General features: G+C 38.8%; 2 protein-coding genes across 4 annotated transcripts in view; one reads left to right on the top strand and one right to left on the bottom strand.

Moving 5' to 3' along the window:
• Positions 1-1,248: 1,248 nt before the first annotated feature.
• SENP8 (SUMO peptidase family member, NEDD8 specific) lies at positions 1,249-20,394 on the bottom strand. 3 transcript variants are annotated; one of them, XM_042941512.1, is made up of 3 exons: positions 20,169-20,394; positions 14,303-14,346; positions 5,391-7,115 (listed from the first exon to the last, which is right to left on the bottom strand). In XM_042941512.1, the coding sequence occupies exon 3, from the start codon at positions 7,077-7,079 to the stop codon at positions 6,441-6,443; it is 639 nt and encodes a 212-aa protein (XP_042797446.1). In that variant the 5' UTR covers positions 7,080-7,115; positions 14,303-14,346; positions 20,169-20,394; the 3' UTR covers positions 5,391-6,440. The 3 variants fall into 3 exon arrangements, 2 of the variants coding, with proteins under 2 accessions (XP_042797446.1, XP_042797447.1); XR_006203457.1 differs by lacking the exons at positions 5,391-7,115; positions 14,303-14,346 and adding an exon at positions 1,249-2,104; XM_042941513.1 differs by lacking the exon at positions 14,303-14,346.
• Positions 20,395-20,544: 150 nt separating this feature from the next.
• The window catches only part of MYO9A (myosin IXA), a 282,825-nt gene continuing 276,412 nt past the window's right edge, over positions 20,545-26,957 (top strand). Inside the window, exon 1 of the mRNA XM_042941515.1 lies at positions 20,545-20,943. The gene's annotated coding sequence lies outside the window, so the exon portion shown is untranslated. The remainder of the gene's footprint in view (positions 20,944-26,957) is intronic.

The raw sequence follows: 26,957 nt of genomic DNA on the forward strand, positions 1-26,957 counted from the left end.
TAAAAAAGCAGAATTAAAAGTGCTTACGCATGAGGTGTCTGGCTGGCTCAGCTGGTAGAACATGCAACTCTTCTTTAGGGGTTGTGAGTTCAAGCCCAACGTTGGATGTAGAGCTTACTTAAAAAAAAAAAAAAGGAAAAAGTGCTTATGCAGGGATTACAACTATGTAAAATGTGAAAACTTCAAATCAGCAGAGAAGTTGAAGAGATGTGCATATTAGAGTTACATGTTTAGTGAGTTTCTCTTATTTTCTGTCAGGTTGCTTAAGTTCATCAACCTCCCTACCCCCACAATAGTTTGCTCTTATACAAGCATGAGATATTATGCTGATAGCATGGTATTTTGATTCCGGCTGCAATGCCATGGTAGAATGATGGGCTGTTTCTGATAAATTGCTTCTATATTTGCATCCTTTCATTCTACAAATAACACCCAGTGTCTATGTGCCAGGCACTATATTAAGCAGCAGGGATTCAATGATGAAAAAATCAGATATGGTCCCTAGCCTCTAGGGCATCGACAGTTTAGTGCGAAGAGAGATATAACACCAAAAATTATATGTGATTTGGGCACATTGAAAGCAAATTAGTCTGGTGCATTAGGGAAGATTTCCCTGAGGAAGAGATTACATGGGAATTTCCCTGAGGAAGAGCGTGGGGGAGTTAAAGGGGGAGAGAACAGCAGGTAGGAAGGCTTTAAGGGGAGAAAAGAATGGGTTGTGTTGGAGGAACTATAAGAAGGTCTGCAGAGTTGGAGTATAGTCAAGTAGGGCAAGGGTGGTCTAGCTCATAAAGAGCAAGAAAAGCAGGAAGGGGCCAGATTATGCTGAGCTTTAATATATGGGCAGAATATAAAATGGACTGAGGGATGGAAAGTATGCATGAATACTGGAGACTACCCTAGAAGCCATTGTGGCAGTCCAGATGAAAGCTGGCGGTTGTTTGGACTGGAGTGGTGGCATTGGCAATAGAGAGAAATACACATATTTAAAAGATATTTAAGATATGGAATGAACATCACTTGGAGATTGATAGATGTGGAATCTGAGAGAGACGCACACATCAGGGACGACTCCTAGATTTCTGGGTAGAACTGGGTGAGTAGTGGTGTCATTTTCTGAGGTAGAGAATACTGATAAAGTAGGTTTGGTGATGGGGGAAGAGGAGTTGAGCTTTAGGATTGGCTGGGTTCAAGTTGCTTATGAAATATCCAAGGGAGATGTCCAGTAAAAGGATATACAGGTAGAATTTTGGAAAAGTTCAGGAGAGAAGTGTCCAACTCTATCATTAGCCTGGTGAATGGCTGGGAGAGCCTAAACCCTGAGAATCTCTAACAAGTTGAGAAGAAACTGGCAAATAAGAAAGAGTGGTCAGTGAAGTATTAGGAAAACTAGGTGTCACATCAATTAAAGGAAGAGTGGTTTGAAAAGGAGGGTTTAATGTTGCTAGGAAGACTAGTCAAATAAGAACCGTAAGTGATCTTATTGAGAAGTTTTTGTACAGTGGTGGGAACAGAATCTAGATTAAAGTGGTTTGAGAAGTGGGAGGGAGGTGAGAAATTGTGACACTTTAGATTTGGCTGTTAAAGAGGAGGAAAGCAAAAGGTCAATATCTAGAGGGAGACATGAGGTTATGCTTTTATTTATTTTTAAAGATGGAGAGATTTAATACATCTATACATCCAGGTGCTATTGGAAAGTAGCCAGCAGAGAAGAGTGGAGATGATGATGATGGTGTGTGTGTGTGTACGTGTGTGTGTGCCGTTTGCACAAGGTCCTGTGTACAGGTTAAGGGATTAGCCTTTTCCTTATGAGAGTCACTGCAATAGGAGTGAAGAATGCTCAAAAGTGGTATAGATACAGGTAGGTTCATAGATTTGGAGTCAGGAACGTTGAAGGGGTACATGGTAGTTCCTGTTTTCTTTCTGAAGTTGCAGAGTGAAGGAGGAGGTAAGGGCTTTGCAGCCTTGTGGAATGTAGACTGAGGTGGCAGCAGCGGAGAGCCAGAGTGTGAGCTGGCTGGGGAAGCACAGCCCAGTGCAGAAAACTTTGACCCAGCTTGTGTCATGGGGAGAGGGTTCCAAACAGGTTTCTTCATTTGGGTATCTAGAAGGAAAAGAGGCACAAAGTAATCCTTCTCTCTTGTCTTTTAGCACAAACCACAGGATCTAATTATTTTTTTCTAGTTTCCTGATAACTCTTCCTACTGCTGACACTGAAGTTGGCTTCCATTTCCTTTGACACTCTGACATGTTAGCTTTTCCCTACATAAGAAAACTTCATTTACGTGCATTTAGCACCAGATTTTTCCTTAGTGGAATTTCTTTTGTCTCATTTTCCCCACTTGCGTACAGAGTGCTCCATCTTTGCTTAGTTTTATTTGTTGGTTTTTTAAAAAAATTTTGTTTACATTTATTCATTTTTGAGAGACAGAGAACAAGCGGGGGAGAGGAGAGAGAGAGGGAGACAGAATCAGAAGCAGGCTCCAGGCTCTGAGCTGTCAGCACAGAGCCCCATGCGGGGCTCAAACTCACAAACCACAAAATCATGACCTGAGCCAAAGTCGGACGCTTAACCGACTGAGCCACCCAGGTGCCTCTTTGCTCAGTTTTACTTGTATAAAATGAAATTCCTTTAAGCTCTTTTTTATGAGATACCCAAGGCTGCTGTTCTCTTTCTACCTCCCATCTTTCATATGCATGGAATGTGAAAGGAAGTACAATGTAGGGCTTTTAAAATGCATTAGATCGGTAGATCAATGTCAGGAGCTGATCCAAACATGACCTAACATATAAAGCAAAGCCAGTTATATAGGTTCTGCTACCCAGCAGTTAATTGAGATGACAATTTCTCAATATTGCTGTCTGTAATATACCAGCTGAATTTATGAAATGTATAAAGTGAGAGATTACTTAAAATGTTCAAGTAAGGAGTTCTGGTCACTCTCAATCATGTGACTGAACTTCTCTGAGTTTGTTTCTTATCTATGACTAGAATAATGATACCTGGCAAAACATGACAATTAAGTGAGATTATATAATTATAATATCTAGTAACATAAAGTAACTTGTACATTATAAAGTGATAGGAAGATTAGTTGTTGCCATTTACAATCCTTGACTAAGTTTTTAACTATCAGGCCATTTTTTATACAGCTGTTTAGTTACAATATAACTAAGTTTTCAGGTGCACCTGGTTGGCTCATTTGGTGGGAGTGTGTGACTCTTTAATCTCAGGGTTGTGAGTTTGAGCCCCACATTGGGTGTAGAGATTACTTAAATAAAATCTTAAAAAAACAACTAATTTTTTGAACTTGTTGCTAGACTTAAAATGGAACTCGGTAGTGAGATAGATGGCAATAGGTTTATTTTAGTGTCTACTGTATGCTTTACCTATAATATTTAATCCTTATAGCACTTGCTTAAACACACTACTACTTTCATTTTGCAAATGAGGCTACTTAACCTTTTTTTTTTTAAGTTTATTTGTGAGAGAGAGTGAGAGAGAGAAAGAGTGCAAGTGGGGGAGAGGGGCAGAGGGAGAAAGAGAGTATCCCAAGCAGGTTCCACACTAAGACTTGATTTCAAGAGTTGAAATCAAGAGTTGGCTGCTTACCAGACTGAGCCACCCAAGCACCCCAAGGCTATTCAATCTTAAACCTGCCTGAGGCTGTACATTTATAACAGATGGGGCTTGAATTTGATTAAAACACACATGTTCTTTCCCATAAGCACAGCATGTAAATTTTTGTATTTTCTCCTTTTCTATTTTAAGTGATGGAAGAAAAAAACTTCAGTATCAGTAGATAACCAAGACTAAGAAATTCTACTTTGTCATTTTAATGAAATATATATTATTAAAACATATGGTTAATATGGAGATAGTAAAATTTATAGTAAAAATAATAAGGTATTCTGATTATATCAGAAATATAATCCACTTGTGGTTTTTTCATTATTCTGATCCAGTTAGGACTAGTGTTTAGGAACTTTAACAGCCATCTAACAATAGAGGAGAAATATTTATGATTTGAACGGTATTAAATATCTGTATTAATATTAATCTGTATTAATATTATTATCACTGTATACCTAAAACTAATGTAACATTATGTGTCAGCTATACTCAAATAAAGAAAAAAGCCCATTGATAATTTTTTATTTTTGACCACCATCTATAGCTGGGTTTATAAGTGGTAACTTTTCTAAATTCCAGGAGACATGGGTTGGACAAGTATGAATATACTTTTGGAGCAATACATCAGGGTATTTGAAAGCAGGGAAGTTCAGTGTAACAATTGCTCAATCCAGTTCTAAAAATCTTGCTTTCCTTTTGAATATTTTGAAGCTGCGTTTTGCAGACTGGATTCTTTTGACTCTGAGAAAAGGAAACAATACCACAAAAGATCTTTTCCCTATTTTGTATCACATAGCATCAATGGTGTATGGTCAAGCAAGTACATGACCTATGGCTATTAAAGTATCTAGTGAAATGTTACAAGTCAACTCTTAAAGTCTCCTGTCACTTATAATGCTAATACTTAAAAATGCCATACTCAAAAGTTTTATAGAAGACTAACTTGTAGCACAGTCCAATCACGTTATTGATTTGGAAAAGGAGACCTTAGATTTTTTTTTTAAGACTTTACTAGTTTAGTTCAAAATGTAATTTATTTCTGGTATGACTTTTAGGGAGTCAGGAAAGATTGCTCTCATATGTATTAACTTATAAGAGGGAGACAATCTGACATTTAAACAGACATACTTTGCATTATAGAAACAACTTTTCCCAGAGAGCATTTGCCTTTTTCATAGTCTAGACTAGATACCTAAGTCAACAGTTACTAAAATAATATTGTCTTCTTATCTTTATCTACAATCATGGCTACAGCATTCCATGTCACTTCTCTTACTCCCCTTCCCTCCCTATTTCACCTCGATGGCTGATTGCCAGTTCCTAATCTTTTTTTTTTGCCTGTTCCCATCTTCATTAGGTCTCCTTTTTATCCAAAACATACTGACTTGAAATGGAAACTTTTTCTGTAGCTTTCTCAGACTTTCAGTTTCAACTCATGTTCACTTGGGCCTGCTATGTAACCTGTATTACTTACACTGTGGTTTCCCCCCACTCCCCTGACTAAAAAGAATGGAGTTACTGCCTTTGTGGTTACTGAGTGGTGAGATTATTTTGGGCTATGAGGGCTGGGGGCAAGGTTAGGTTGGGGAGGGAGGTGAAATAAATTTCACAGCTGAAACTAATCTTTGGTTTTTAAGTCTCGTAAGCACTGCAATCTAGTTTTCATTAGGAATAGAATTAATGTGTGTACCCAACATATCGGGTTGTTAATTATTTGAAACAACTCAGAAAAAAACACATCAATGATTTAGGAGGGATAGCATTTCTTTTTATTCTTGGTTCCATATTTTAAAAATTACATTGTCTGCATTTTGAATTAAGTGAAAGGGTTGAGAAAGCTCACTTTATCTGCCTTATAACTGTAAAAAAAAAAAACAAGCCAACTTTCAGTTTGCAAGTTTCAGATATGATAATAGTCCTGAAATCACCATGGTTGAAAACAATTCTGCCAGATTATGGATAAAGAGGAAAGGAAAAACTATGACTATTAGAAAGCAGCAATATTTATTAGAAATAACAGGCAACCTTGGGAAGTTATTGGCTATGAGTTTTAAAACCACAGAACTTTGGATATAAAAGGAAGGAGTGTTGCATGGCTAACAGACAAGGTGAAGAAAAGCTGTTATCAATGCAGAGTAGCAAGTCAACCCATTCACTGAGCAAACTAAAAGGTCCAACAGCCATTTATTTTAATGAAGTTAAAGATTCCCCCTTTCTTAAAACATTCCAGGAATAGAGTGGGGGAAGATGGGCTAACATCATCTTTATCAAATATCTGCAAAGGTTACAAAGATAGCTGGGAAAGCCTCTGCATGGAGAATGGAAGAGGTATCACAGAACTGAATAACTGATCCTTAGAATATTTAGATCTTGAATTAGGTTAGATCTTGACCTGCTTCTAGCCAGTTGATCTCTTTAAATATGCAGGGCTGTGCAATAAGTTTTTGATTCTTCTATAATGTTCTTCTTGCATTCTTCTGGATATGACATACACTTGGTTTCTTTAAAGATCACTGCTTTTCCTTTGAATAAGCCAATAGGAATAAGGGAGACAAAAAGGGAAATAATAAATGTTCAGACAGCGTGATTTTAAGGTTTTGATGCATAACTTCAAGACATTTTCACAGAGCATATTGCTCTCAAGTTAGGGTTAAAGTGATCCATGTGGATAATGCAGAAGATGACATTCTTCCAGGGAAAAATAAGATACCAGGCATCTTCCTTCAGGCACTGAGATTACAGCCATCCAATAGATGGGGATGGGCAGAAAGAGGAGACTTCAACAGCCGCAAATATTCTTTGATAGCTAATTTTTGGCAAGTCTGGCAATGAGATCTTTCCATTCCCCCCTTTTCTTTGTGATGTATGTAGGAGTGAGTAGCTGCAGTAGTGATTCTGGCTGTTGCCTAAAGAAGTTCTGACACAAGGCCTCAGTGTTACATATCACATACATCCCACAGTCATAGCTGTTTTGTTGAGCAGGGGCTCTCTCTTCCACAAAGGCTAGTTTGTCTCCTTTTCTGCCCAAGAAAGCCTCCAGTTTCTCTGCTACCTGCTTTGCATGGACTGAGTTGCTTCTGCTATGGGAATCATAATGAAGAAAGCTATTTTTATCTTGGACATAAACCAACAAACTCCAATGGGTTCCCCCAGCTGCCTCATTGGAATTATCATTGATGGCTAAAAATACAACTCTCTTGTTGGGGAGGTCTAGGGGTTCAAGGAACATGGCAATCTCTGCTTGGTTGCTAGTGCACTTGATGAACTGGGTAACTTCGGGACTGATGAAGCAGACATGGTCAGAGCAGTCATGAAACTGACTGTTGGCAAAGTACTCAAAGGCAAATCCAATAATATGGTCATTGAGCCAGCTTGGAGGATCCAACAGCGAGACATCTGATTGCCGCAGTAGACTGTCCATGTAACTCAAAACTACAGGGTCCATCTTGTCCTGACCAGGGCTGATCAGAAATTCCAGTAGCTGAAGGAGAGGCAGAAGATAAAATTTACTGCTGAATATGATACCTTGCTGTAAAATCGGGATCATAAATAGTAGCTACTCTTACAGGTTTTTTTAAAGATTAAATACAATTGTAAAGTTTTTAGCAATAATGCCTGCCTGAGAGTAAACATTCAACAAACTCTATCTTCTGGATTGTGTGTTAACAATTAATTAAAATGAAAACTTTGGAAAATTTTCATGCTGAAACAGTAAGCATGAATTTTTATCTTCCTCTTTAAATGCAGAGATTGGTTAAAATTATAACAGACATTTATCAAACTTCCTAGCATTAACCCTATATTTGGTCCTTTAATGAATATGCATGATAACAATGGCAAGTTATTTTTACATTAAAGTGAATTTTCAAAGAGTCTGAAGAAAAATGTTGCTTATTAACAAGGGAAATAGTTTCCATTTCAACATTTATTTTTGAGATAAGATAAAAATATTGCTTCCTCATTCCATAATGGAAAGTGACAGTGATTAGAGCTGTAGTTAAAAGGAACTACAGGGGTGCCTGGATGGCTCAGTCGGTTAAGCGTCTAACTTTGGCTCAGGTCATGATCTCATAGTTCATGGGTTTGAGCCCTGCGTCGGACCCTGCACTAAGAGCTCAGAGCCTGGAGCCTGCTTCAGGTTCTGTGTCTCCCTCTCTCTGTCTGCCCTTTCCCTGCTTATGCTTTCTGTCTCTTTCAAAAATAAATAAATAAACTTGAAAAAAAGATAAATGAAAGAACATTTCAAGAACAGAAAATCATGAGTTTTACAAATGAAAATCATTCCTGATTCTGCTCGGTTTTGAGTATGAGTGATCTAGTTTTCCTCATCCATTTCTCATCTTTAACTTCAAGGGGTAAGATAAAGATTATGTAATGTTTATAAGTTAGAAATTTTTATCACTGAAAGGTAGTTAGGCACAGGAATCAGAAGACCTGGATCTAGCCCTAGTTTTATCACAAAATTTAAATGATTTTGTCTTTGCTTTGTTGTCTGTAAAAAGGGCATATATCTGCTTACATGCCTCAGTGAGTTGCAGAAAGGCCAAATAATTTTACTTGAAGTTATTAAAAGAACATAAAATGTTGTTCCAATAGCATTTATATTATTAATTAAATGGTATTAGTAAGATGATCAGAACATCTACATAGCGCTCCACACCAGTGAAAGCAAATGAAGTTTGGAAGCAAATATCTCTTCATATTATCTTTTGCAAACAAAAGCATGACTTAGAGTACAGCAACACAAAGTATATGATAAGATTAATATGCTCATGATCACCGAAGGTAAGGTGCTAACAAAGACAAGAAGTCTGATAAATGTGCAAGATAACATAATATTTAAGCCAGAGAGAGTTAACTGCTGTGCATTGACCTGACAGCATTACAACATCACTAAAAATCCAAAGCAATAAAAGGTCACATGCAGACTGAGAGTATAAAACAAAGCATATTATAATAATATCATTTCTGTGAAAGACTGGGCTAGAATAATCAATTAATTCTAGCCATTAATAATCAATTCTGGCCATCAGACCAGGTATTTTACCATTTGATTACACTACTAAAATAATAAAATTTTGTGGCACAGACATTTTTCTGTAATCAAAAGTCTGAAAAACCTGTAAGAAAAAATAAATATACCCCTCAAGAAAAAAGACCCTAAAGTAAGTGAGGTAATTAAGAAGCACCAAAGATGGTTTTATGTGCATATAGTATATAATAATCTGAACTATTTCAGAAACAATATAGGGCTGTTTATGAGAAATATATGTATATACACATACATATTAATATAAATATACAACATAAGATCGAATGAAAATATCTTTTTTTTTTTTTTAACGTTTATTTATTTTTGAGACAGAGAGAGAGAGACAGAGCATGAACGGGGGAGGGTCAGAGAGAGGGAGACACAGAATCCGAAACAGGCTCCAGGCTCCGAGCTGTCAGCACAGAGCCCGACGCGGGGCTTGAACTCACGGACCGTGAGATCATGACCTGAGCTGAAGTCGGCCGCACAACCGACTGAGCCACCCAGGCGCCCCCGAATGAAAATATCTTAAGATTTTCTTTTCTTTAAAAAAAGGTTTTTTTAAAATGTTTATTTTTGAGAGACAGAGTGCAAGTGGGGGAGGGGCAGAGAGAGGAGACACAGAATCCAAAGCAGGGTCCAGGCTCTGAGCTGTCAACACACAGCCAGATGCAGGGCTCAAACCCATGAACCATAAGATCATGCCCTGAGCTGAAGTTGGATGTTTAACCGACTGAGCCACCCAGGTGCCCCAAATCTTAAGATTTTCTTGAGAAAAGAGAATAACTTCAGGAGAGACATAAACTAGAGACTGGAACAAAGTTTAACGAGGCATAGAGCACATTTGCTATGGGTGGGCCACAAATTTGGCTCTAAGATTTTTGGCAGCTAACCAGAGACTATAAAGTTAAACATTCACAATGTCCGTAAGGTAAAAATAAAGCAATTGCTCAGGAGAGGTAAAAGCATTCTTTGTATTAAGGTTAGGCAGGTTTTTTTTTCAAGCAATTTTCATAAAAGACAAGGTGTATCATAATGAATAATGTCCCTCAATATTCTTATGATAGATGAAGTTGTTTCTTATAACGATCCTTCATATCCAGTCTGATGGCAAATGAATTAACAGCAGTCTAGTAAAAACAAGTCTATGGAGGCTAGGTTCTCAGCTTGCTGCTGATGTGACTTAAGAGTAAATTAATATGAAAATGGAATGACTGCTTGTGCATCAAGCAAAGCTCCCCCAATCTCTTCCCCCTGCTCTCAATGAATACTATGTAGTGGTGAGTACCAGATTTTACTGCCTGGCAAATACCTGGAGACCTACTCTCTACACTGAAATCAGACCCACATATTAATAGCCAACCCAACAAGGGATAGAAGCCTACAAGGAGAAGAGTTCCTGAAAAGACAGGCATCTCACCTTGGAAGGAGTGACATAAGTGGCCAAGATTTCCTTCAGAATATATAGTTCTTTTTTTTTTAAGGGCTTAAATTTTTTTTTTTAAGGTTTATTATTTATTTTTGAGAGAGACAGAAACAGCACAAGTGGAGGAGGGGCAGAGAGAGAGGGAGACACGGCATCTGAAGCAGGCTCCAGGCTCTGAGGTGTCAGCACAGAGCCCAACACGGGGCTTGAACCCACAAACTGTAAGATCATGACCTGAGCTGAAGTCGGACGCTTAGCCGACTGAGCCACCCAGGCACCCTCAGAAAATGGTTTTAGTGTTCTGTTTGATTTTGAAAATATCCAACATCCAGACAATGGGTCAGTCAAGGATCTAGGTCTATTCCACCCAGCATGGTAGCAATAGTTTAACCCCAACAATTCTAAAGCAAATGGAACCAAAGGAGCCTTTGGCCAAAGCATTGTTAGCGAAGAAAAACTCTAAACTTAGCATCTGAAGACTTGAATTTTAGACTCAATTCTGTTACTCATTGGCCGTATGATCATAAATAAACTACTCAATTTCTTTAAGCCTCAGTATCCTCTTCTGTAAAGTGAGAATATTAATACATGACCTTTATCCTGGAGTATTTGTCAATATAAAATGAAGAAACATTGGTAACTAATATTTTAAAAAATATAACATAAAGTAGTATTTCCAGACATCATTGTGTCTCAAGGAAATTTATATCCCAATAACTGATAACTGTGATGTATTTCATTTAACAAATGTTTACTGAGTGTTTCCTTTGTGCTAGGGGTTGAAAATACAGAATGGGAATGAAATAGTCATAGTTCCTACCCTGACTGAGCATAAGCCTATTATGTTATAATGAATACATAGTGAATATACAATTCTTTTTACTCAATAAGCACCTACTGAGTACCTAATAGCTGTTGTGGGAGATACCAAGATGTATAAGATGGCTTATAGTCAATAAGATCAGAAACCCACAAGGGGCAGAAATAAAATGTATGGGAATTCAGAAGAGTGAACAATCACCTCTGGCTAAGAAAGGGAAGGAGACTTGAGATCAGGAAAGACTTCCAGGAAAAAGTGGCATAAAAGCTGGCTCTTGAAAGGCATATAGAATTAGATGCATGGAGAAAGGCATTAAGAAGGTAAGAGAGGCAAGGGAAGTGCCCCTAGAGGCTCATTCCAGTCTGGCTGGAATGAAGTAGGAATAGGGGTACAGATGAAGGTCAGAGGCAATTATTAGAAGCTAAATGGTAACAGACTGAAGTCCAGGTGAAAGAATTTGGAATTTATACTGAGGAAATGGGAATCCATTAATGGCAAGGCTGGTGCTTTAGGAAGTTTAATAATTCAGCCATAGTACATAGGATTAATTGGTAGGGAGAGCAACTGGAGGAAGAGATCAAGTAGATTTTTATTGAAAGTGAAAGTAGGAGGAAATGGCCTAAATCAGGGGAAATGGTAGAAATGGGGAGGCAAGGAGGAAAGGTATTGTAGACAGAGACTCAATAAGTGATTAGAGAACAGTTGGGTAAAAGAGAATCATTAGGAAATTGTCTGTGGGTTTTAGTTAGGGTGACCATAAAGGATGACGATCCCATTACTAATGGGGTGGGGGAAAAGGAGACAGAAGGGGATCCAGCAAAAGAACCAAGAACCATCTAGAACTCTCCTAGGGATATTTCCTTTCTATACAGGGAGTACTGTGCTTGGCACATCTGAGGTACAATAAATATTTGCCAGATGAATGAAACATTTCAAAAAAGGAATCAGAAAATATAGATTAGGGGTAAAAAGAGAAATAAGTCCTCTTAAGACGTTTGCATTGTTTGTAACATCCCCCTTTCTGCTTTGGTTTTGTGTTTTGTCTTTTCTCCTCTTCACTTAATAGTAAACTCCTTCAGAAATAAGAAGACCTATGTACTTGGCCTTGGTGGATGGTAAGGAAGACTGAAGAGTGAACTGGGGAGACAATAACCTCCTCATAGTTGTATTTGTAAAGTTCTACAAAATATATTTTAGTTCTACATTTTGGGGCTAGGAGGCTTTGGGTCCAGGCTCTACTTTGCCACTTGCCTATCTGTGTGAATCTGGGCAAGTTATTTATTCTCTTTCTGGGCCTCATTTTCCTCATCTGTAAAATGAGGTAATAATAACACCTGCCTCATAGACTGTTACACAAAATAAAAACATAAGTGAAAACACTCAGCATGTCATCTGACATATATAGCGGACTCAAAAAGAGTTGTCTTCCCTGCTCCCTATATTTAGGGTGGTAATAATGGGCCTTAGAGATTTCTTGAAAATAAAGCACATCTGTCTTTTTTATAAGGCCACAAAGTCATCAAAGATAGATTTAGCTAGGGCATGACTCTGCTCTGTGCTTTACCTTTGGCAGAAGAAGGGTGAATGCTAACTCCAGAGAAAATTGTTCTCTCGACCTGAGTGGAGCAATGATGTTAATTGTGTATTGTCAGTATACACAAACCCTGCAGTAACAGTTTGTAACATCTTCCGACTTCTGTAGCTAAATGAAGCTAATATTGAATTCATAGTATAGAACAATTCCTAAACGAAGGCTTAATTTTAGCAAAAGGAAGAGACTACTTTTTCATCTTAATCTTGAAATCCTTAAAATGTATATTACTGGAATATTTGTTGTAAAAAACAACAAGGTAATTACATAAAAGGTAATAAAAACTACCTTAAAGGGAAAATTTACAATTCAATGGAAGCCAATCTGATACAAGTAAGGGAAGAAGCTGCTGGTTCAGTAGAAAACCAATAGGTTGGGAGTCAGTTTCAATGAACTGTGTTCTAAAAGAGTGCTGTCCAATAGTACTTTTGATGATAATGGAAATGTTCCTTATTGGCAATGTCCAATACAGTAGTCACTTGCTACATGTGGCTACTGAGCACTTGAAATGTGGCTCATAAGGCTGTGGAACTGAATATTTAATTTTTAATTAAACTTAAATCTAAATATCTACATGTGGCTATTGGCTACTATTTTGGACAGTACACTTCCACAGATTTCAAAGGTATTTCTTGAAAGAAAAAAAATAAGATTATATGGTTAAATAAGTTAGGGAAATGCTTCATCCTAAAAGTCCTCATTGGAGGTTCATAATGCACACAATCAAATTAGAGGCTAGAAGTTTTGTAATAAGGAAATGTAACTTTTCTTGGTCTTATTTTTTCCCCCAAACTCATTTGACCATGAGACACTTTTTTTTTCCTTTTAAACAGAATATCTATTAACACCTTATTGGCTGTGCAGTGAAGTTTGGGACGTGCTTGCTGAGTTACTTAATAAATGGCAGTGAGGCAACATGTTAATCATTTGATAAAAAAAAAAAAAAAAAAGAAGTTAGATCTCCGCCTCATACCTTATATGAACTCATATTTTAAGCGGAATAACATTTAAATGTTAAGAAAAGAAACAAAAATATTAGAAGAAAATGGAGCTTAATACATTTATGTGGCCAATAAATGCATGAAAAGATACTCAACACTTTACTAGTAATCAAAGGAAATCAAGTTAAAGCAAGATTTAATTTTTTACCTATCAAATTAGCAAAGATGAGGAAAACAGGTAATAACTAGCATTGCTGAGAGACCATGGGAAAAACAAGCATTCTCATTGTTGACAGGAGTATATAAACATATGCAAGCTTTTTGAAGGGTAATTTGCCATTATATTTTAATTCTTAAGAAATGTCTATGTGAAGGTATGACACTTTCAGAAATTTATCTTAAGGGAAATATTAAGGATGTGTGCAAAAATTTATGAAGGATGTTCATCACAGCAATATTTATAAAAGAACTACTGAAACAATCTGAAAGTTCAAAAGAGGACTGATTAAATAATAGATTTTCATACAATGAAATATTTTCAGTCATTAAAAAATAAAGTTGTAGATACCAATGTATTGACATGGAAATATGTTTATGATATGCTACGAAAAGGAAGTTTATATAAAAATTTATACAAGAAAAATATACACGAAAAAAATCAAGAATGATAGCCAAAGTTTAAATATAGTTTTAAAAAGAGAATTATTAATGCTTCTTAGCACTTTTTTCCTTCTACCTTTTAATGCTGTTTGCTTTATATTTTTCCCCTTTCTTTTTATAATAAGCATATAACCAATAAATACAGCTATTTCCATTCAGGAAAAAAAAGGATATACCATCTCCCACTCTTACACTGACCTAAAATATGTCTGTTCTTTCAACTCACTGGTCTCTTCTGTCCTCTGGAAAGAAAAGAAAAAACAAAACAGAGAAAGTCTAATATCTCTTCTATAAATATTCAAACACAAAGATGTAAAATTAGATTATGTCCAACTTCTAATGTATGATTCCATTTGCAATTTCACAAAAAGAATCAAATCCAAAGACCAAATGTGCTTTTCATGGCAGCATAAGCAGAAATATTTTCAGGAAGGAAGTTCAAACTTTTTTTCTTGGTTTCAATTTCCCCCTGTTAAACGTTTCCTTTTAATGCTAGCCTAAACCTAAATATATGTATAAAGTAGAATGTAAAAATTACCATCAAGATTTATATATCCCTCTTGAGGGCAGAAATTATTAGATTTTATGCATCCCCGTTTCTTTAGTGCTTGACAAACTGGAGAAAATTTAATAAATGTTTCTCCTGAATAAAATATAGAAGTAAAATACATTTTGAAAAACTCCTAAAAACACAAAATTGTTATAAACAGGAAGATTTCTCAATTGTATAAATTATTTATAAATTGAACAATATTCCTCTTGACATCAATATTTTACAAATAGAGGAATTCAGCTCTCAAAGTAGAAAAACTACTTGGTATGATGATGATGCCTGTTAACTCTCCTACCAGAATATTTAACTTTAAAGTATTTTAAGTATAAATTCCATTTGGTCCTGCCTTGGGCCAGGAAGATAAACTAGAAGACTTTCTAGAATTTCTTCTAGCACCAAGGTTCTCTATTTACTGTTCTGTTACTAGGCATGGCTATCAATGGCTAAGATGTCATTGACCATGAAAATAATTTTATTTTCAGTCTACTGTTTCTAACTCAAAGTTCCATTTCTAATTGTACTACAATTTTTTTTCCTTACTATAAACTTGATGTAAACACCAGCCTTTCCTTAAGCTGTGTTTTGCTTAAAATCTTCCGAGAAATGACTTTGTACAAATGCAAAATTTGAAATACCTGGGGTTGTAAAGACAGTGTGTAGGGAGGCCAATAGGTTCAATGAGGGGTTTGAGCAAGATAACATTTTATGAAGGAGTGGACAGAATTTTATCATATGTATAAACAAATTAAAGCTAATAAGGTGTGATCAAGCTGAAGTTATGATCTGCCTGATTTCATAAATAACCACTGTGTTCAGCACACAATAGCTATATGCAAACACAGTTTGAAAGAGTATGAAAAACTCATCAGGTTTTAATCTTATTTGTCCTGTAGATTTCAAAGCCTGGTAAAGTATTTTTTTCATAGATAGTTAAGAGGTAAATTGTTATTACAAACTCCTAATTAATGAGTTTCAAAAATGTGCTTGGCACATAGTAGGGGCTCAATGAAAGTTTTTAAAAGTTTTTTTATATATTGCTCAGAGACAGAGCAAGTGGGGGAGGGGCAGAGAGCGAGAGAAAGAATCCCAAGCAGGCTCCACAACTGCTAGTGCAGAGCCTGACTTGGGGCTGGAACCCATGAGGCTGAGAGATCATGACCTGAGCTGAAACCAAGAGTCAGCTTGGTTAACTGACTGAGCCACTCAGGGGTTCAACAAATAATGAATGAATGAAAAAAATAATGAATTTATGTTTTACTGTATTGTGCTGATAGGAAAGCAGGATCTGAAGGGATCCAATAACACATAGAGAATTTTCTGTCTTAGCAATTTGTCTTTAAATGTTAATTAATACAAAATATTTGTGAACTACCTAACCAAATTTTAATTATATGCTATTAAGTAGGGCTAAACATTTCCAGCAACTATTTATTTTAGCTGCTAATGTAAAGTATCAAGTTGCTACAACAAATAGTAGTGAGAAAATTAGAGCCAACTAAGGTCAGAAATCTCCAAGCTATTGCTTTGATGGAGGACTTGAACCTACCACTCTACTATGAGAGAGTATTTATTTATTCACTGGCCATAAGGGAAGGAAGTCCTCAAGTTTTTTAACCTGTAATCTAGACGCTCGAAAATAATAATTGTAAATGGGACAATTTTTTTCAGTATCAGGACTGTGTTTGGTGCTTTCATAACAGATAAAGGTGTGGAAGGGGTAGTAGCTGCTTAATCAGAAGCCAGAGAAAGGAAATTTCTGAGATCTTTTGTAATAAAAATTCTTAAAAAGCTTCAAAAATTTCCAGTATTCTTTCTGCTTTCAGATAGACCTGTTTCCTGGTTCCCCTAAAAAGGAGACAGATAGATGAACCTTAGCCTCTACATAAACTTGATTTTCAGTCTGTTAAACCATATTGCTGTCCAAATGTTCTCCAAAAGTTAGACGGACAAGATCAATATAGCTAGTCATGCTGAAGAAAGTAGTCTCTCAGAGAATCTGGTTCAGAAAGTTAACTTCACATTACTTATTTGGATTAGTAATATTTGGACCCCATAATTAATTTTTTGAATATATTTAAAAAAGCACACAAGTTGGGAACTAGGTGGAATTTGGGCAGTAAATTTCACATAGTTTGGTATTGATCAATTTCTAATGAGACAGGTTATCTGGGCTTCAAGGACTTCCTTCTTGTTTGCTAATGCATTTTACTCATCCAAGAGGTTTAAGGGATTGACAAGGAGACAGAAATCTTGACCTTAAAAAGTCAGAAATGTAGGATTTAACACGTGTAGATGGAATTTAACTAAGAAAGGCCTTAGCAACACCTGGGAACCTATATATGTGGTAAAGCCACTGCCTATCAAAAGTACTAACATTATCACTTATAATACAAAAGAATGGGCTGGCCTCTTGACATGTAAAATGCTAATGGACCTCCACACTGGTAAGCACATCTCTGTAGAAAGGTATGTAATTTAGTTCAATCTATGTTTCTTTAGACTGGTCAGTCACACTGGGGAAACAAAGTAACTTAACAGACCCTTTAGAGATCACTTTATACTAAAATTTAGTTAAAGATTATTTATTGGTCTAGTCTCTTCATTCCTATCTTCTGACAATCCAACCTACACATTACTTCTAGATTAATTTTTCAAACAGAACTCTAATAATTACATTATTCTACTCCAAAGATTTTAACATCTCTCCATTATCTACCAAATTAAGTACAAATTACACCTTGACATTCAATGATTTCCACAAAAAGAGCCCCAGCCTATCTTTCCCAATTTATTTCCTAGTACTGCTCCTACATACATAGGCACAAGTACAGTACTCTTGCAGGCCCAAATTATTAGTCAACAGTGGATTAATTAGTACTGGTTGCTGCCCCTACCGTATAAGAGGAGAAGAAAATAGCCAGTTCCCTACTTCCACAGAGAGGCTGGGAAGTGAAAACTACTCTAGTATTTTTCTGAAACAGAGAAGTGATCTATCATGCTCTTGTTTAAAAAAACTATTACAGTCAGCTTTTTATAAATCTAGGGTCCATGGGCCAGGATGCAGCTAGAATTAGGGTTCCATGAACTTGGACTGGGAAAAAAATTGCATTCTGGATTTTTACTAATCTCTAGCTGAAATTTAGCATTTTCTTCAATAAGTATAGGCAATAATCCACAGCAGTATTAGCAGTCCCTATGTCTTTGTCACCAATAGAAATATGATATTTTAATATCACATTGAAGTTACTATGAGTATCTCAAAATATAATTTATATGCATCACTATTTTGAAATTACATAATTAGGCCTGCTGCCAGATATTATTTAATGCATAAAGAAGCACATATGTAACTACATCATACAGTTGTTTGAATATTTTAAAACTTCCAATAAAATTGATTTTATTTCTATGCATTTTATTTTATATATTTAAAAATATTATTCTGAGATAGGGTTCATAGGCCAGGCTGCCAAAGAAGTCTGTGGTGTAAAAAAGGTTATTTTATCTTTGTTTTTTATACCTATTAATTGCTTATAGATTATCTAAACACTTTAGCATGGAATTCAAGGCTCTTCATAATCTATTCACACCCACTTTATCGCCTTTATCTCTGCCCCACCCCTACTCTCCATATTAAGCCCTAGTCATACCAGACAACAGTAACTGTCTTTTATCTGGAGGCAGATAGACTGGTTTTTGAATTAGCCCTAGTTAATAGTCAGTAGCCTTGCACTCACTGGCTTTGGCATTGCCTTATACAGACCTCTCTGCTTGCCAAGTGAATTATTCATTTTAAAGGTTTGTTTTCCCTAATACTATGAGGTCTTAATAGGGCTATATCTTTAAAAATTTTTAATGTTTATTTATTTTTGAGAGAGAGGGAGGGACAGGACAGAGCAGGGGAAGGGGCAGAGAGAGAGGGAGGCACAGAATCCAAAGCAGGCTCCAGGCTCTGAGCTGTCAGCACAGAGCCCGATGCGGGGGTCAAACTCACAAACCGTGAGATCATGACCTGAGCCGAAGTCAGACACCCAACCGACTGAGCCACCCAGGTGCCCCTGAATAGGGCTATATCTTAACTATCTTTATATCTTATTCCTTAAATGATTGATGAAATGAATAATAAAAGATTCTAAATTGGCAAGGCACTGTATGCAGTAATTTCCAGGGGAGTAAAGTTAGTCTTTGAATCTCAAATTGACTTAGCGCTGATCTTTTTTGAGGACATAAATAAAGATACCCTTGATTCAGCCCTAACGTTGGATCCCCAGCTGATAAATGCTGGATGGTAGGGAAAGGGAGAGTAAAGAGAGCCCTAACTGAGGTGGACTTCATTTTACATCCTCAGATTGAGGGATGTAACTGTGTTGAAGGGAAAGGCAAAAATGACATCTTTTTTCCCATTTCCCAGAGTGGTTACCCAAAACTTCCATCACTCTGCTCAAGCTTCTCATTCCAGCCCCAACTCTTTCATCAAATAACTCCCACCTTAATGTTACAGAGCCAACACCATCAACTTCCTGCCCCTCCTTACTTTCCCATCCTTTATTGGTTCTCAACCGTCAGCGTTAGTCACCTCAGAAACTTTTTTTTTAAATACTGATGGCCTGGGCCCTAGTCCCGGTTTATTCAATTGGTCTTGGGTGGAGCAACAGTATTTTTTTTTTTTTTAAACTTCTCAGGTTATTCTAACATGCATACAAGGTTGAGTTCCACTAGTGTTCCTGAAGCTATCAATCAGCCACCCTTATCCATGAATTGTCCACTTCGGGTTCCACGGTGGACCACTTCTATGCCTAAGTCTCCCATCTTTAAAGAAAGCATTCTTGCGGCCCACATTCTCGCCCCTTAACTTTCTCACAATCTTACTATGATGCTTCTTTTTAAAGGGTAATCTACATAGCTTCCACCAGCTATATTCTATTCCTCTTTTTACTCTTAACAGCCAATACTATGATTGGCTTTTGTGCCCGTCATTCTCTCTGCTTGTCTCATGTTTCTCTGACCAGCTACTGCTCACTGGCCTTTTAACACAAGAGTGGCCAAAAGGTCACCTTGGAAAAGATTTCCCCAAGTCGTTCCACACAAGCAGGGGCCCCTCTTCTATGCTCAAAGAGGACCCTGTGCCTTTTTTTTTTTTTTCTATTATAATTTTACTTTATTACCACTGCGGATTCTCTCAAAGTCTCCCATGTAACACAGCACTTCAGAAAGCTGAAATGGTTTCATTTGCTTCTGACTTCCTGGAGTCTAAAGCACCAGAAAGCACTCAGTGAAAAAGTCTGAGGAATGAATGGAAAGCGAGACTAGGAAACGGAGGTCGGGGGCGGGGAAATGCGAGGGGAGAGGGCGTGTGTGTGGGAAGGGGCGGGGGCTAAGAGGGGCGGCGCTGAGAATCCTGCGCCAGAACGGGGGAGGGGGCAAGGACACGTTAAGTCGGCTAGGGCCGCAAAGCAGCTCCCTGACGGGACACACCGCCTTACCAACCAAAGTAGGGAGGCGGCTTCTTACCTGCCTCGGGCCTCACCACCCCAACCAACCTTCAGGCACCTCAGTATTGGCCGGAAAGCGAGAGCTACAGTCGTAAACTCAGAGTTTTCTACCCCAACCTTGCGACATTCCTCTCTAGTAGAGTGAGAATCCGAGGCAGCGTTCCGAGCTCTGCCGTAAGGTGAGGAAGAAAAGTTTGGGCGGGGCCGCCTGGGGCGGACGAATGGGGCGTGCCCGCGCAAGCGCCAGCCGTTCTCTCCGGCGGCGTCACGTGCGGGGGCAGGGCCGGCAGGCTGGCCGGCTCCGGCAGGCGGTAGGGGGCGTGGGAGGTAAGTGCGCGCGCGCCTGCTCGTCTGCAGCCGAGGAGTCGCTCGGGGCGGGGCCGCGTGCGCGGGGTCGGGGGCGCGCGGGCCTGAGCGGACGAGGGACGCGGCGGCGGTTGGCGGTGGCTGCTGAGGGTACCGCAAGGACTGTGAGAGGCGGCGGAGGAGGCATCCGCGGCACCGGCAGAGGCGGCGACAGCGGCTGAGGCGACGGTCCGACGCGTGCTCTCTGGGCGGGGTGCGGCGGGGGATGTGCCCTCGCGGGCCGGGCGGAGTCTCTCTGACAGGGCGGGGGATGCGCGGCGGCCGCTCTCCCGGACCCTGAGGCAGCTGGGCCCACCCTCCTGGAACCGTTTGACTCTTGGTGGCCTCAGCCTCTGCGGTCTCCGGCGCCCTGACCCTGGGGCCGCGGGTAGGAGGTGGCGTTTCCCGAAGAGGAGGGGGCTGCAGTGGCCACCGCGGCGGAGCCCGAGGTAAGACCCGCCCAAGCCGCCCAGAGGCCCTGCCGCCCGGCCCGGCCCACGTCTCGGTCTCGCTCTTTGGCTCCTTTGGGGCAGCCCCGCCCCAGCGGAGACGCCCCGTGAGCGGGTCTGCCTAGGAGCCTCCCAGACACCGGATCGCTGCGCTGGGTCCCCGGTAGACCCCACCCATCGTATCTTCCATTGGTCAGACACCACTCCGGCCCGCCAGCTCCCGGACGGTTCTGTCACGGCCCCCCATCCCCAGCACAGCCCGTTAGAACCCCCTTCGGACTCTCTTAGGACTCCTCGTGGAGCCTCCAGACTCCGTTACGGCCTCCCGTAAGCTGACCCGGTCACAGTTCCTCTGACACCCAGGCGCGGCCGCCCCCTAACCCAGAGCGACCTTGCAGCCCACCCCCTGCCTGCGGACCCCTCCCAGCTCGCTTCCCGTCAACCCTACCCTCCTCGCCTTGCGGGTAGTCTGTTCTTGATGCTCTCTCCTCCCAGTGGATCTGGTGTCAGCCCCTCTGTAGACACCATCAGACAGCAGCCTCTCCCCCAGTCCTCTCAGGCAGACCTTGTTATCTTTCCCTTTTCTTTGGTTGGAAGAGTTTTGCCTTTAAATCCTGGAGGGGTGTTTGCTTAACCTAGTGTACTCCCTACTCCCCCCACCCCGCCCTCCCCCCCGTGGGACCTAAGGGGACTAACTGATACCCAAAGGAGGGAGGGACAGGGAAGAGTGCGGGCCCAGGGCAGGGGTGTGTGTGCTAATATAAGGTCATACAGCCTGCTTCTCATCTTGTCTCTTCTGCAGAACGTGTGAGGTAGTCCAGTCTGACATTTAGGGACCTCTATAAGAATTAAATCACATTACATTAAGGGATGTGACTGTGTCTCCATGTAGTATCATTTGCTTCCCTTTCTGGAAGATTTTTACACATTTTTTGTTTTGTTTTTGAGTGACACAAGGGGATTGTTTTTTTTTTTTTTTTTTAACGTGTTTTTTGAATTTTCCGGAAAAATAAGACTTGTAGCTTTCCTTAATCCCTGAAGATTTTAATGTCAATTTAGTAATAAATTTCTGCTACCTGGTGCTGCTCCTTTTCCAAGGAGCAAGTACAGTTATCATGCAGTGTTGACTGATGTCATTACCAACAGCCTTCTCAGCAGTAGTGAAATAGTGAATAAAATCTTGTTTGTGGAAGTTGAACTCCTGAGTTTTCAAGAAGGAAACGTAATGATGCACTAAGTGATCAGTACCTAGGGATGAAGTATATAGTGAGGTTTTTGTAGTTAGTACTTTAAAATTTTTTCTTTTGTGTGTGTGAAACTGAAGCGGGAGAAAATCATATTAAAATTACAGGTAATAACTAGACATAGTATACAAGTCAAAAGGTTCTAAAGAGTATGCAGCAAAAAGTTTCTCTTCCCCCTTTATCCTCCAACCACCTGTTTTTACTTTTTAGAGGCAACTACTATTTCCATCTTTATGTGGGTCCTTCCTGTGATTTTTAAATTTATATTCTCAAATATATTCTTAAAATGCACCACAAATGCTTGCAATACTATACACTCTATACCTCCCCTCACTGCCCCTCACTTGATAGTAGAGCCTAGAGCTCATTCAATTAGAGTACATATGGACATGCCACATTCATGGGCTGTATAGTATTCTCTTTTTATGATCTTGACATTATTTTTAGTCTTTGCTTTTACAAACGGTCTCATTTGCTTTTCTTTTAGTGTATCAGCTGTTACATGTATGTTGTAAATAATTATCAGGATTTAAAAAAATTTCCTGGTGATTCTTTTGTATTGAACCTACAAAAAAGGATATAACTATAGTTCTCATTGAACCTCCGAGCTTTCACGGAGTGATTCATTAGCTTTGATGGTGATTATAATATTTATCAAATAAGTTATTGAAGGATATAAAGTCGGGGACTGAAATGATCAGATTTGCATTTTTAAAAGGTCACTGGCTGCAGTGAGGAGGGTGGATTAAAGGGTAGTCTAAGGCTAAGGGCAGGAATATTAGGCAAATGATGATAGGGAGTCTGGATTTGGGTATTGGGAGTAGAGAGGACTTGGTGATTTCATTGGGTTTGGAATTAGGGAGAAGGTTCATAGAAGATTTAGGTTTCTAGCTTGTGCCTTTCACTGAAGTGGGAATTGATAGAAGGGAGGAATGGGATTTTTATTTTTGTCAAAAAAGAATTTGTGACAGGTTGGATTTGGGTGATTATATTTCTGTCAGATACTGACGGCCAGGAGGCAGCTGGATTTGTGTCTTAAGCTCATTATCAAATTCTGGATTGATAGTAATAGATTTGGGGGCAAAAGGTATAAATGAGAGGAGAAAAGATTATAGGACAGAAATCCAACATTTACATTACAGATAGAAGTTGAATGTCTAAAGCTAGTAAAGTAAGTGATTAATTTTTTTTAAGTTTGTTTATTTTGAGAGAGAGAGCCCACAAGCAAGGGAGTGGCAGAGAGAGAGATAGAGGGTGACATAGAATCTGAAGCAGGCTCCAGGCTCTGAGCTGTTAGCATAGAGCCAGATGCTGGACCCGGCTTGAACTCGCGAACTGTGTGAGATCGTGACCTGAGCCAAAGTCAGATGCTCAACTGACTTGAGCCACCCAGGTGCCCCAAGTGATTAAGTTCTTTAAAAAATCTTATTAGGGTTTACGTATCAATAGTGAGGTTCACAGTCTAATGTGATTTAATAGTTTTTTCCCTTAGTTAACAATAATGCCTTAGTTTATGAGGGAAATGGGAGTAAAATTAGATTTTTTTAAAAAGTAAAACCTCCGTAGAAATTAGTACTATAAACCCATCTTTTCTAATCATTTGAATTTTACTATTGTAGATGTTTGTTCAGTCTTCTTTGTTTGTAGAGAAGTGTAGGATATTTGAAAATATGGTTTACCAAGAATAGTGTTTCCTAGTTTGCATGATTTTTTAGTTGTATTAACTTAATTTAAAATAAATATTAGTCAAAAAATTTTGGTTCATGTTTAAAAAAATTTTTTTTAATGTCTATTTATTTTTGAGACAGACAGAGCGTGAATGGGGGAGGGTTAGAGAAAGGGAGACAAAGAATCTGAAGAAGGCTCCAGGCTCCAAGCTGTCAGCACAGAGCCTGATGCGGGGCTCGAACTCATGGACTGTGAGATCATGACCTGAGCCGAAGTCGGATGCTTAACCGACTGAGCCACCCAGGCACCCCTGGTGGTTTATGTTTTAAAAATCTAACATTGACTTTTTTTTTTTTAATGTTTGTTTATTTTTGAGAGAGACAGTGACAGTGTGAGTGGGAGAGGGGCAGAGAGAAAGGGAGACACAGAATGCCAAGCAGGCTCCAGGCTCTGAACTGTCAGCACAGAGCCCGACGTAGGACTAAACCCATGAACTGTGGGATCTCACATGAACTGTGAGATCATGACCTGAGCTGAAGTCAGACATTCAACCGACTGAGCCACCCAGGTGCCCCCCCCCCCCCCCCCCCCCGATTCTATGTATTTCTAAGTTTAGAGCTGCTGTATAGATCTCTAACTTTTCCTTATGAATCACTGCTAATGGATATCTCCTCTTGGATTCACATTTCACAAGCACTTCAAATGTGTGCAAAATAAAAACTCTTCTCTGCTTCTCTTTCTTCCAAAAAGGAGAGGGGAGAGGGAGACAAACTGCAACAAAAATTTTTGTTTTTGATTTCCTATCTTGGTGAATGGCGCCACTCTCTCCTGGAGAAGTCTTCAGGAACCTGTGAATCATTGTCCACTCTGTACCTTACTACCAACGTCACTAAGTGCTCCACATTCTCCCTCATGATAATTTCATATTTATTGTTGTTTTTGTTGTTTCTATTTTATTTTAACCAGGAATGTCTCTGGTGCTCCTGTAATGTGTTCTAAGCAGTCTTGTTGCTTTCTCTTTTCTGCCTCTTGTTTTGTCTTACCCTCCAATTCATTCTCTGCACTGCTGCCAGATTAGGTGTTCTAAAATGCTCTTTTAGTTAGAGTCTTTCATTTGCAAAGAGACTCAAGTTACAGTAAGTAGTGGAGTGCTTTTTAAAAGGAAACATGCAGAAGGGAACCTAGGAAAAGTTGAACACCTTGGTCTCAAGAAGAACAGGAGTTTAATAAAACTAAAAGCAGAAAAATACATATTTCACTCCTAGTGCTCTGTGGTTAATGTGTCTTAGATACTTTTACGATTTCTCTTTTTTTCTCCCTACTCCAGTTTTTCCTCTCACAGCTTCCCTTTATTCCCAATTTATGCCTCCTTATAACTACTGTGTTACTCCTGTGCCAACATTTTGCCTCCTGGATGCTGGCATTTTAACTTGAGCTGTTTGTTAACTTCTTCCTTTTCCCTAGGATTTTCTGGTTTGAATTTCTAAGAAACCATCTCTTGGGCTCAGCTCTTTTTCTCATGGGCTACTAGTAAGCCTGTGTACTTGGGACATGTGATCAGTCCTGGCCATTTAGTGTTGGCCATGTGTTTATTTGTGCATGTGGGTGTGGGGCAGGATCATAATGGTGAAAAGCACAGGGCAGTGTGTGGGCTAATTTCTCACAAAATGGGATTGCAAGCATGGCAGACACTATAGTTGACATTTGTAGTACAAATACAAATCTGATCATGTCCTTTCCTATTGAAAGATCTTCAGTGTCTTCTCATTGCTTTCAGGATAAAGCTTAATTGTAGCATGGCATATATGTGAGATTCTTTATGACCTATTACTTTTCTAGGCTTTCCTCCCATGCTCTCTTCCTTAAATTCTTTGATCCACCCTTATTGAACTTAGGCTTCCGCCCAGATAAGGTGCTTTTTTCTCTTGTCTTTGCATCTCTCTTCCTTTCCTGTCTTTCCCTTCACCCATTCTTTGCTTGGCTAATTCCTATCTGACCTACAGGATTTCTTTCAGGTATATCTTCAGGAAGATTTCTTTTACTTCTTCTAGATTGAGTTAGATGCCACTCCTGTGTGCTCCTCCTTAGTGCTTATGTCTATCATAGCTCTCAAATGAAATTCCTAATTACTTGTGTATTTAACTTCTTTTTTTATCCCTACTATATAGGAAGGAAGACTTAGATTGGGGATTAAAAAAAATATGTATGTGTGTGTGTGTATAATGTTTTTTTTATAAATTTTAAAGTATACAAAAAAGTACACAGATCCTAAGTGAATTTTCACCAAGTAAACACACCAGTGTAACCAACACCCATGGTAAAATGCAGAATATTTCTACATCTCCGTAAGCTACCTCATGCCCTTTTCTAGTTACTAATCCAGTTCAAAGAGGGTTTAATTTTAAATGGGAAAACTCTTTTAATGTTTTTTTCTACATATTTTGTGTGTATCTTTAGACATACGAGAGACAGGTATCGGGATTGTGATCCTGTAGAACGAATATAATTTGTTATATTACAGAAATGTAATTTTCGCATACTTACATGCAACAGACAAATTTGAAATCACATTCTACTAATATTCTAATATTCAGTTGTGGGATGTTTATATTTAAGTAGATTTTCTTGTTTATAAGTTTAATATTTCAGAGTGGTAGAAAATAATATGATAGATCAAAGAATATTTGTTGAAAATAGCCTATTAATTTTGAATGGTGAACTTGATGAAGATGTGTATAGTAAACATGTAAAACACTTTCCAAATGGCGTTTGGCCTCTGAGTTTTAATGTGAATTATGTTGCTAGCATATTTTGGCAGTGGGGTCATCCAGCGGGCAACCGGAGTGTAATTTTACATGTACAGTGAGGAAAGTACTAGCTGTCCTATGTCATAGACAGCTGGCTTGCTAAGAATTTTTTTTTTTTTTTTTACAACCAGCAATCATTTTAGAGTGTATTTTTTCTTTTTCTCAGTTTTGATTTTTCTTTGACATTATGTAGCTCTTTGAATATGAAGGTATTCTTTTAAACATACTTTTTCCTTAGATGGGCTTTTCTGTCTGCAAATATTAATTTAAGTCCATTAAGGCCAATCAAGTAGAA

This window comes from Panthera leo, chromosome B3 (genome assembly GCF_018350215.1).
Source record: "Panthera leo isolate Ple1 chromosome B3, P.leo_Ple1_pat1.1, whole genome shotgun sequence".
NCBI lineage: Eukaryota > Metazoa > Chordata > Mammalia > Carnivora > Felidae > Panthera > Panthera leo.

Bases quoted from the DNA above. Each gene is read 5' to 3' on its own strand.
- SENP8 (XM_042941513.1), bottom strand. From the start codon at position 7,079: ATGGACCCTGTAGTTTTGAGTTACATGGACAGTCTACTGCGGCAATCA.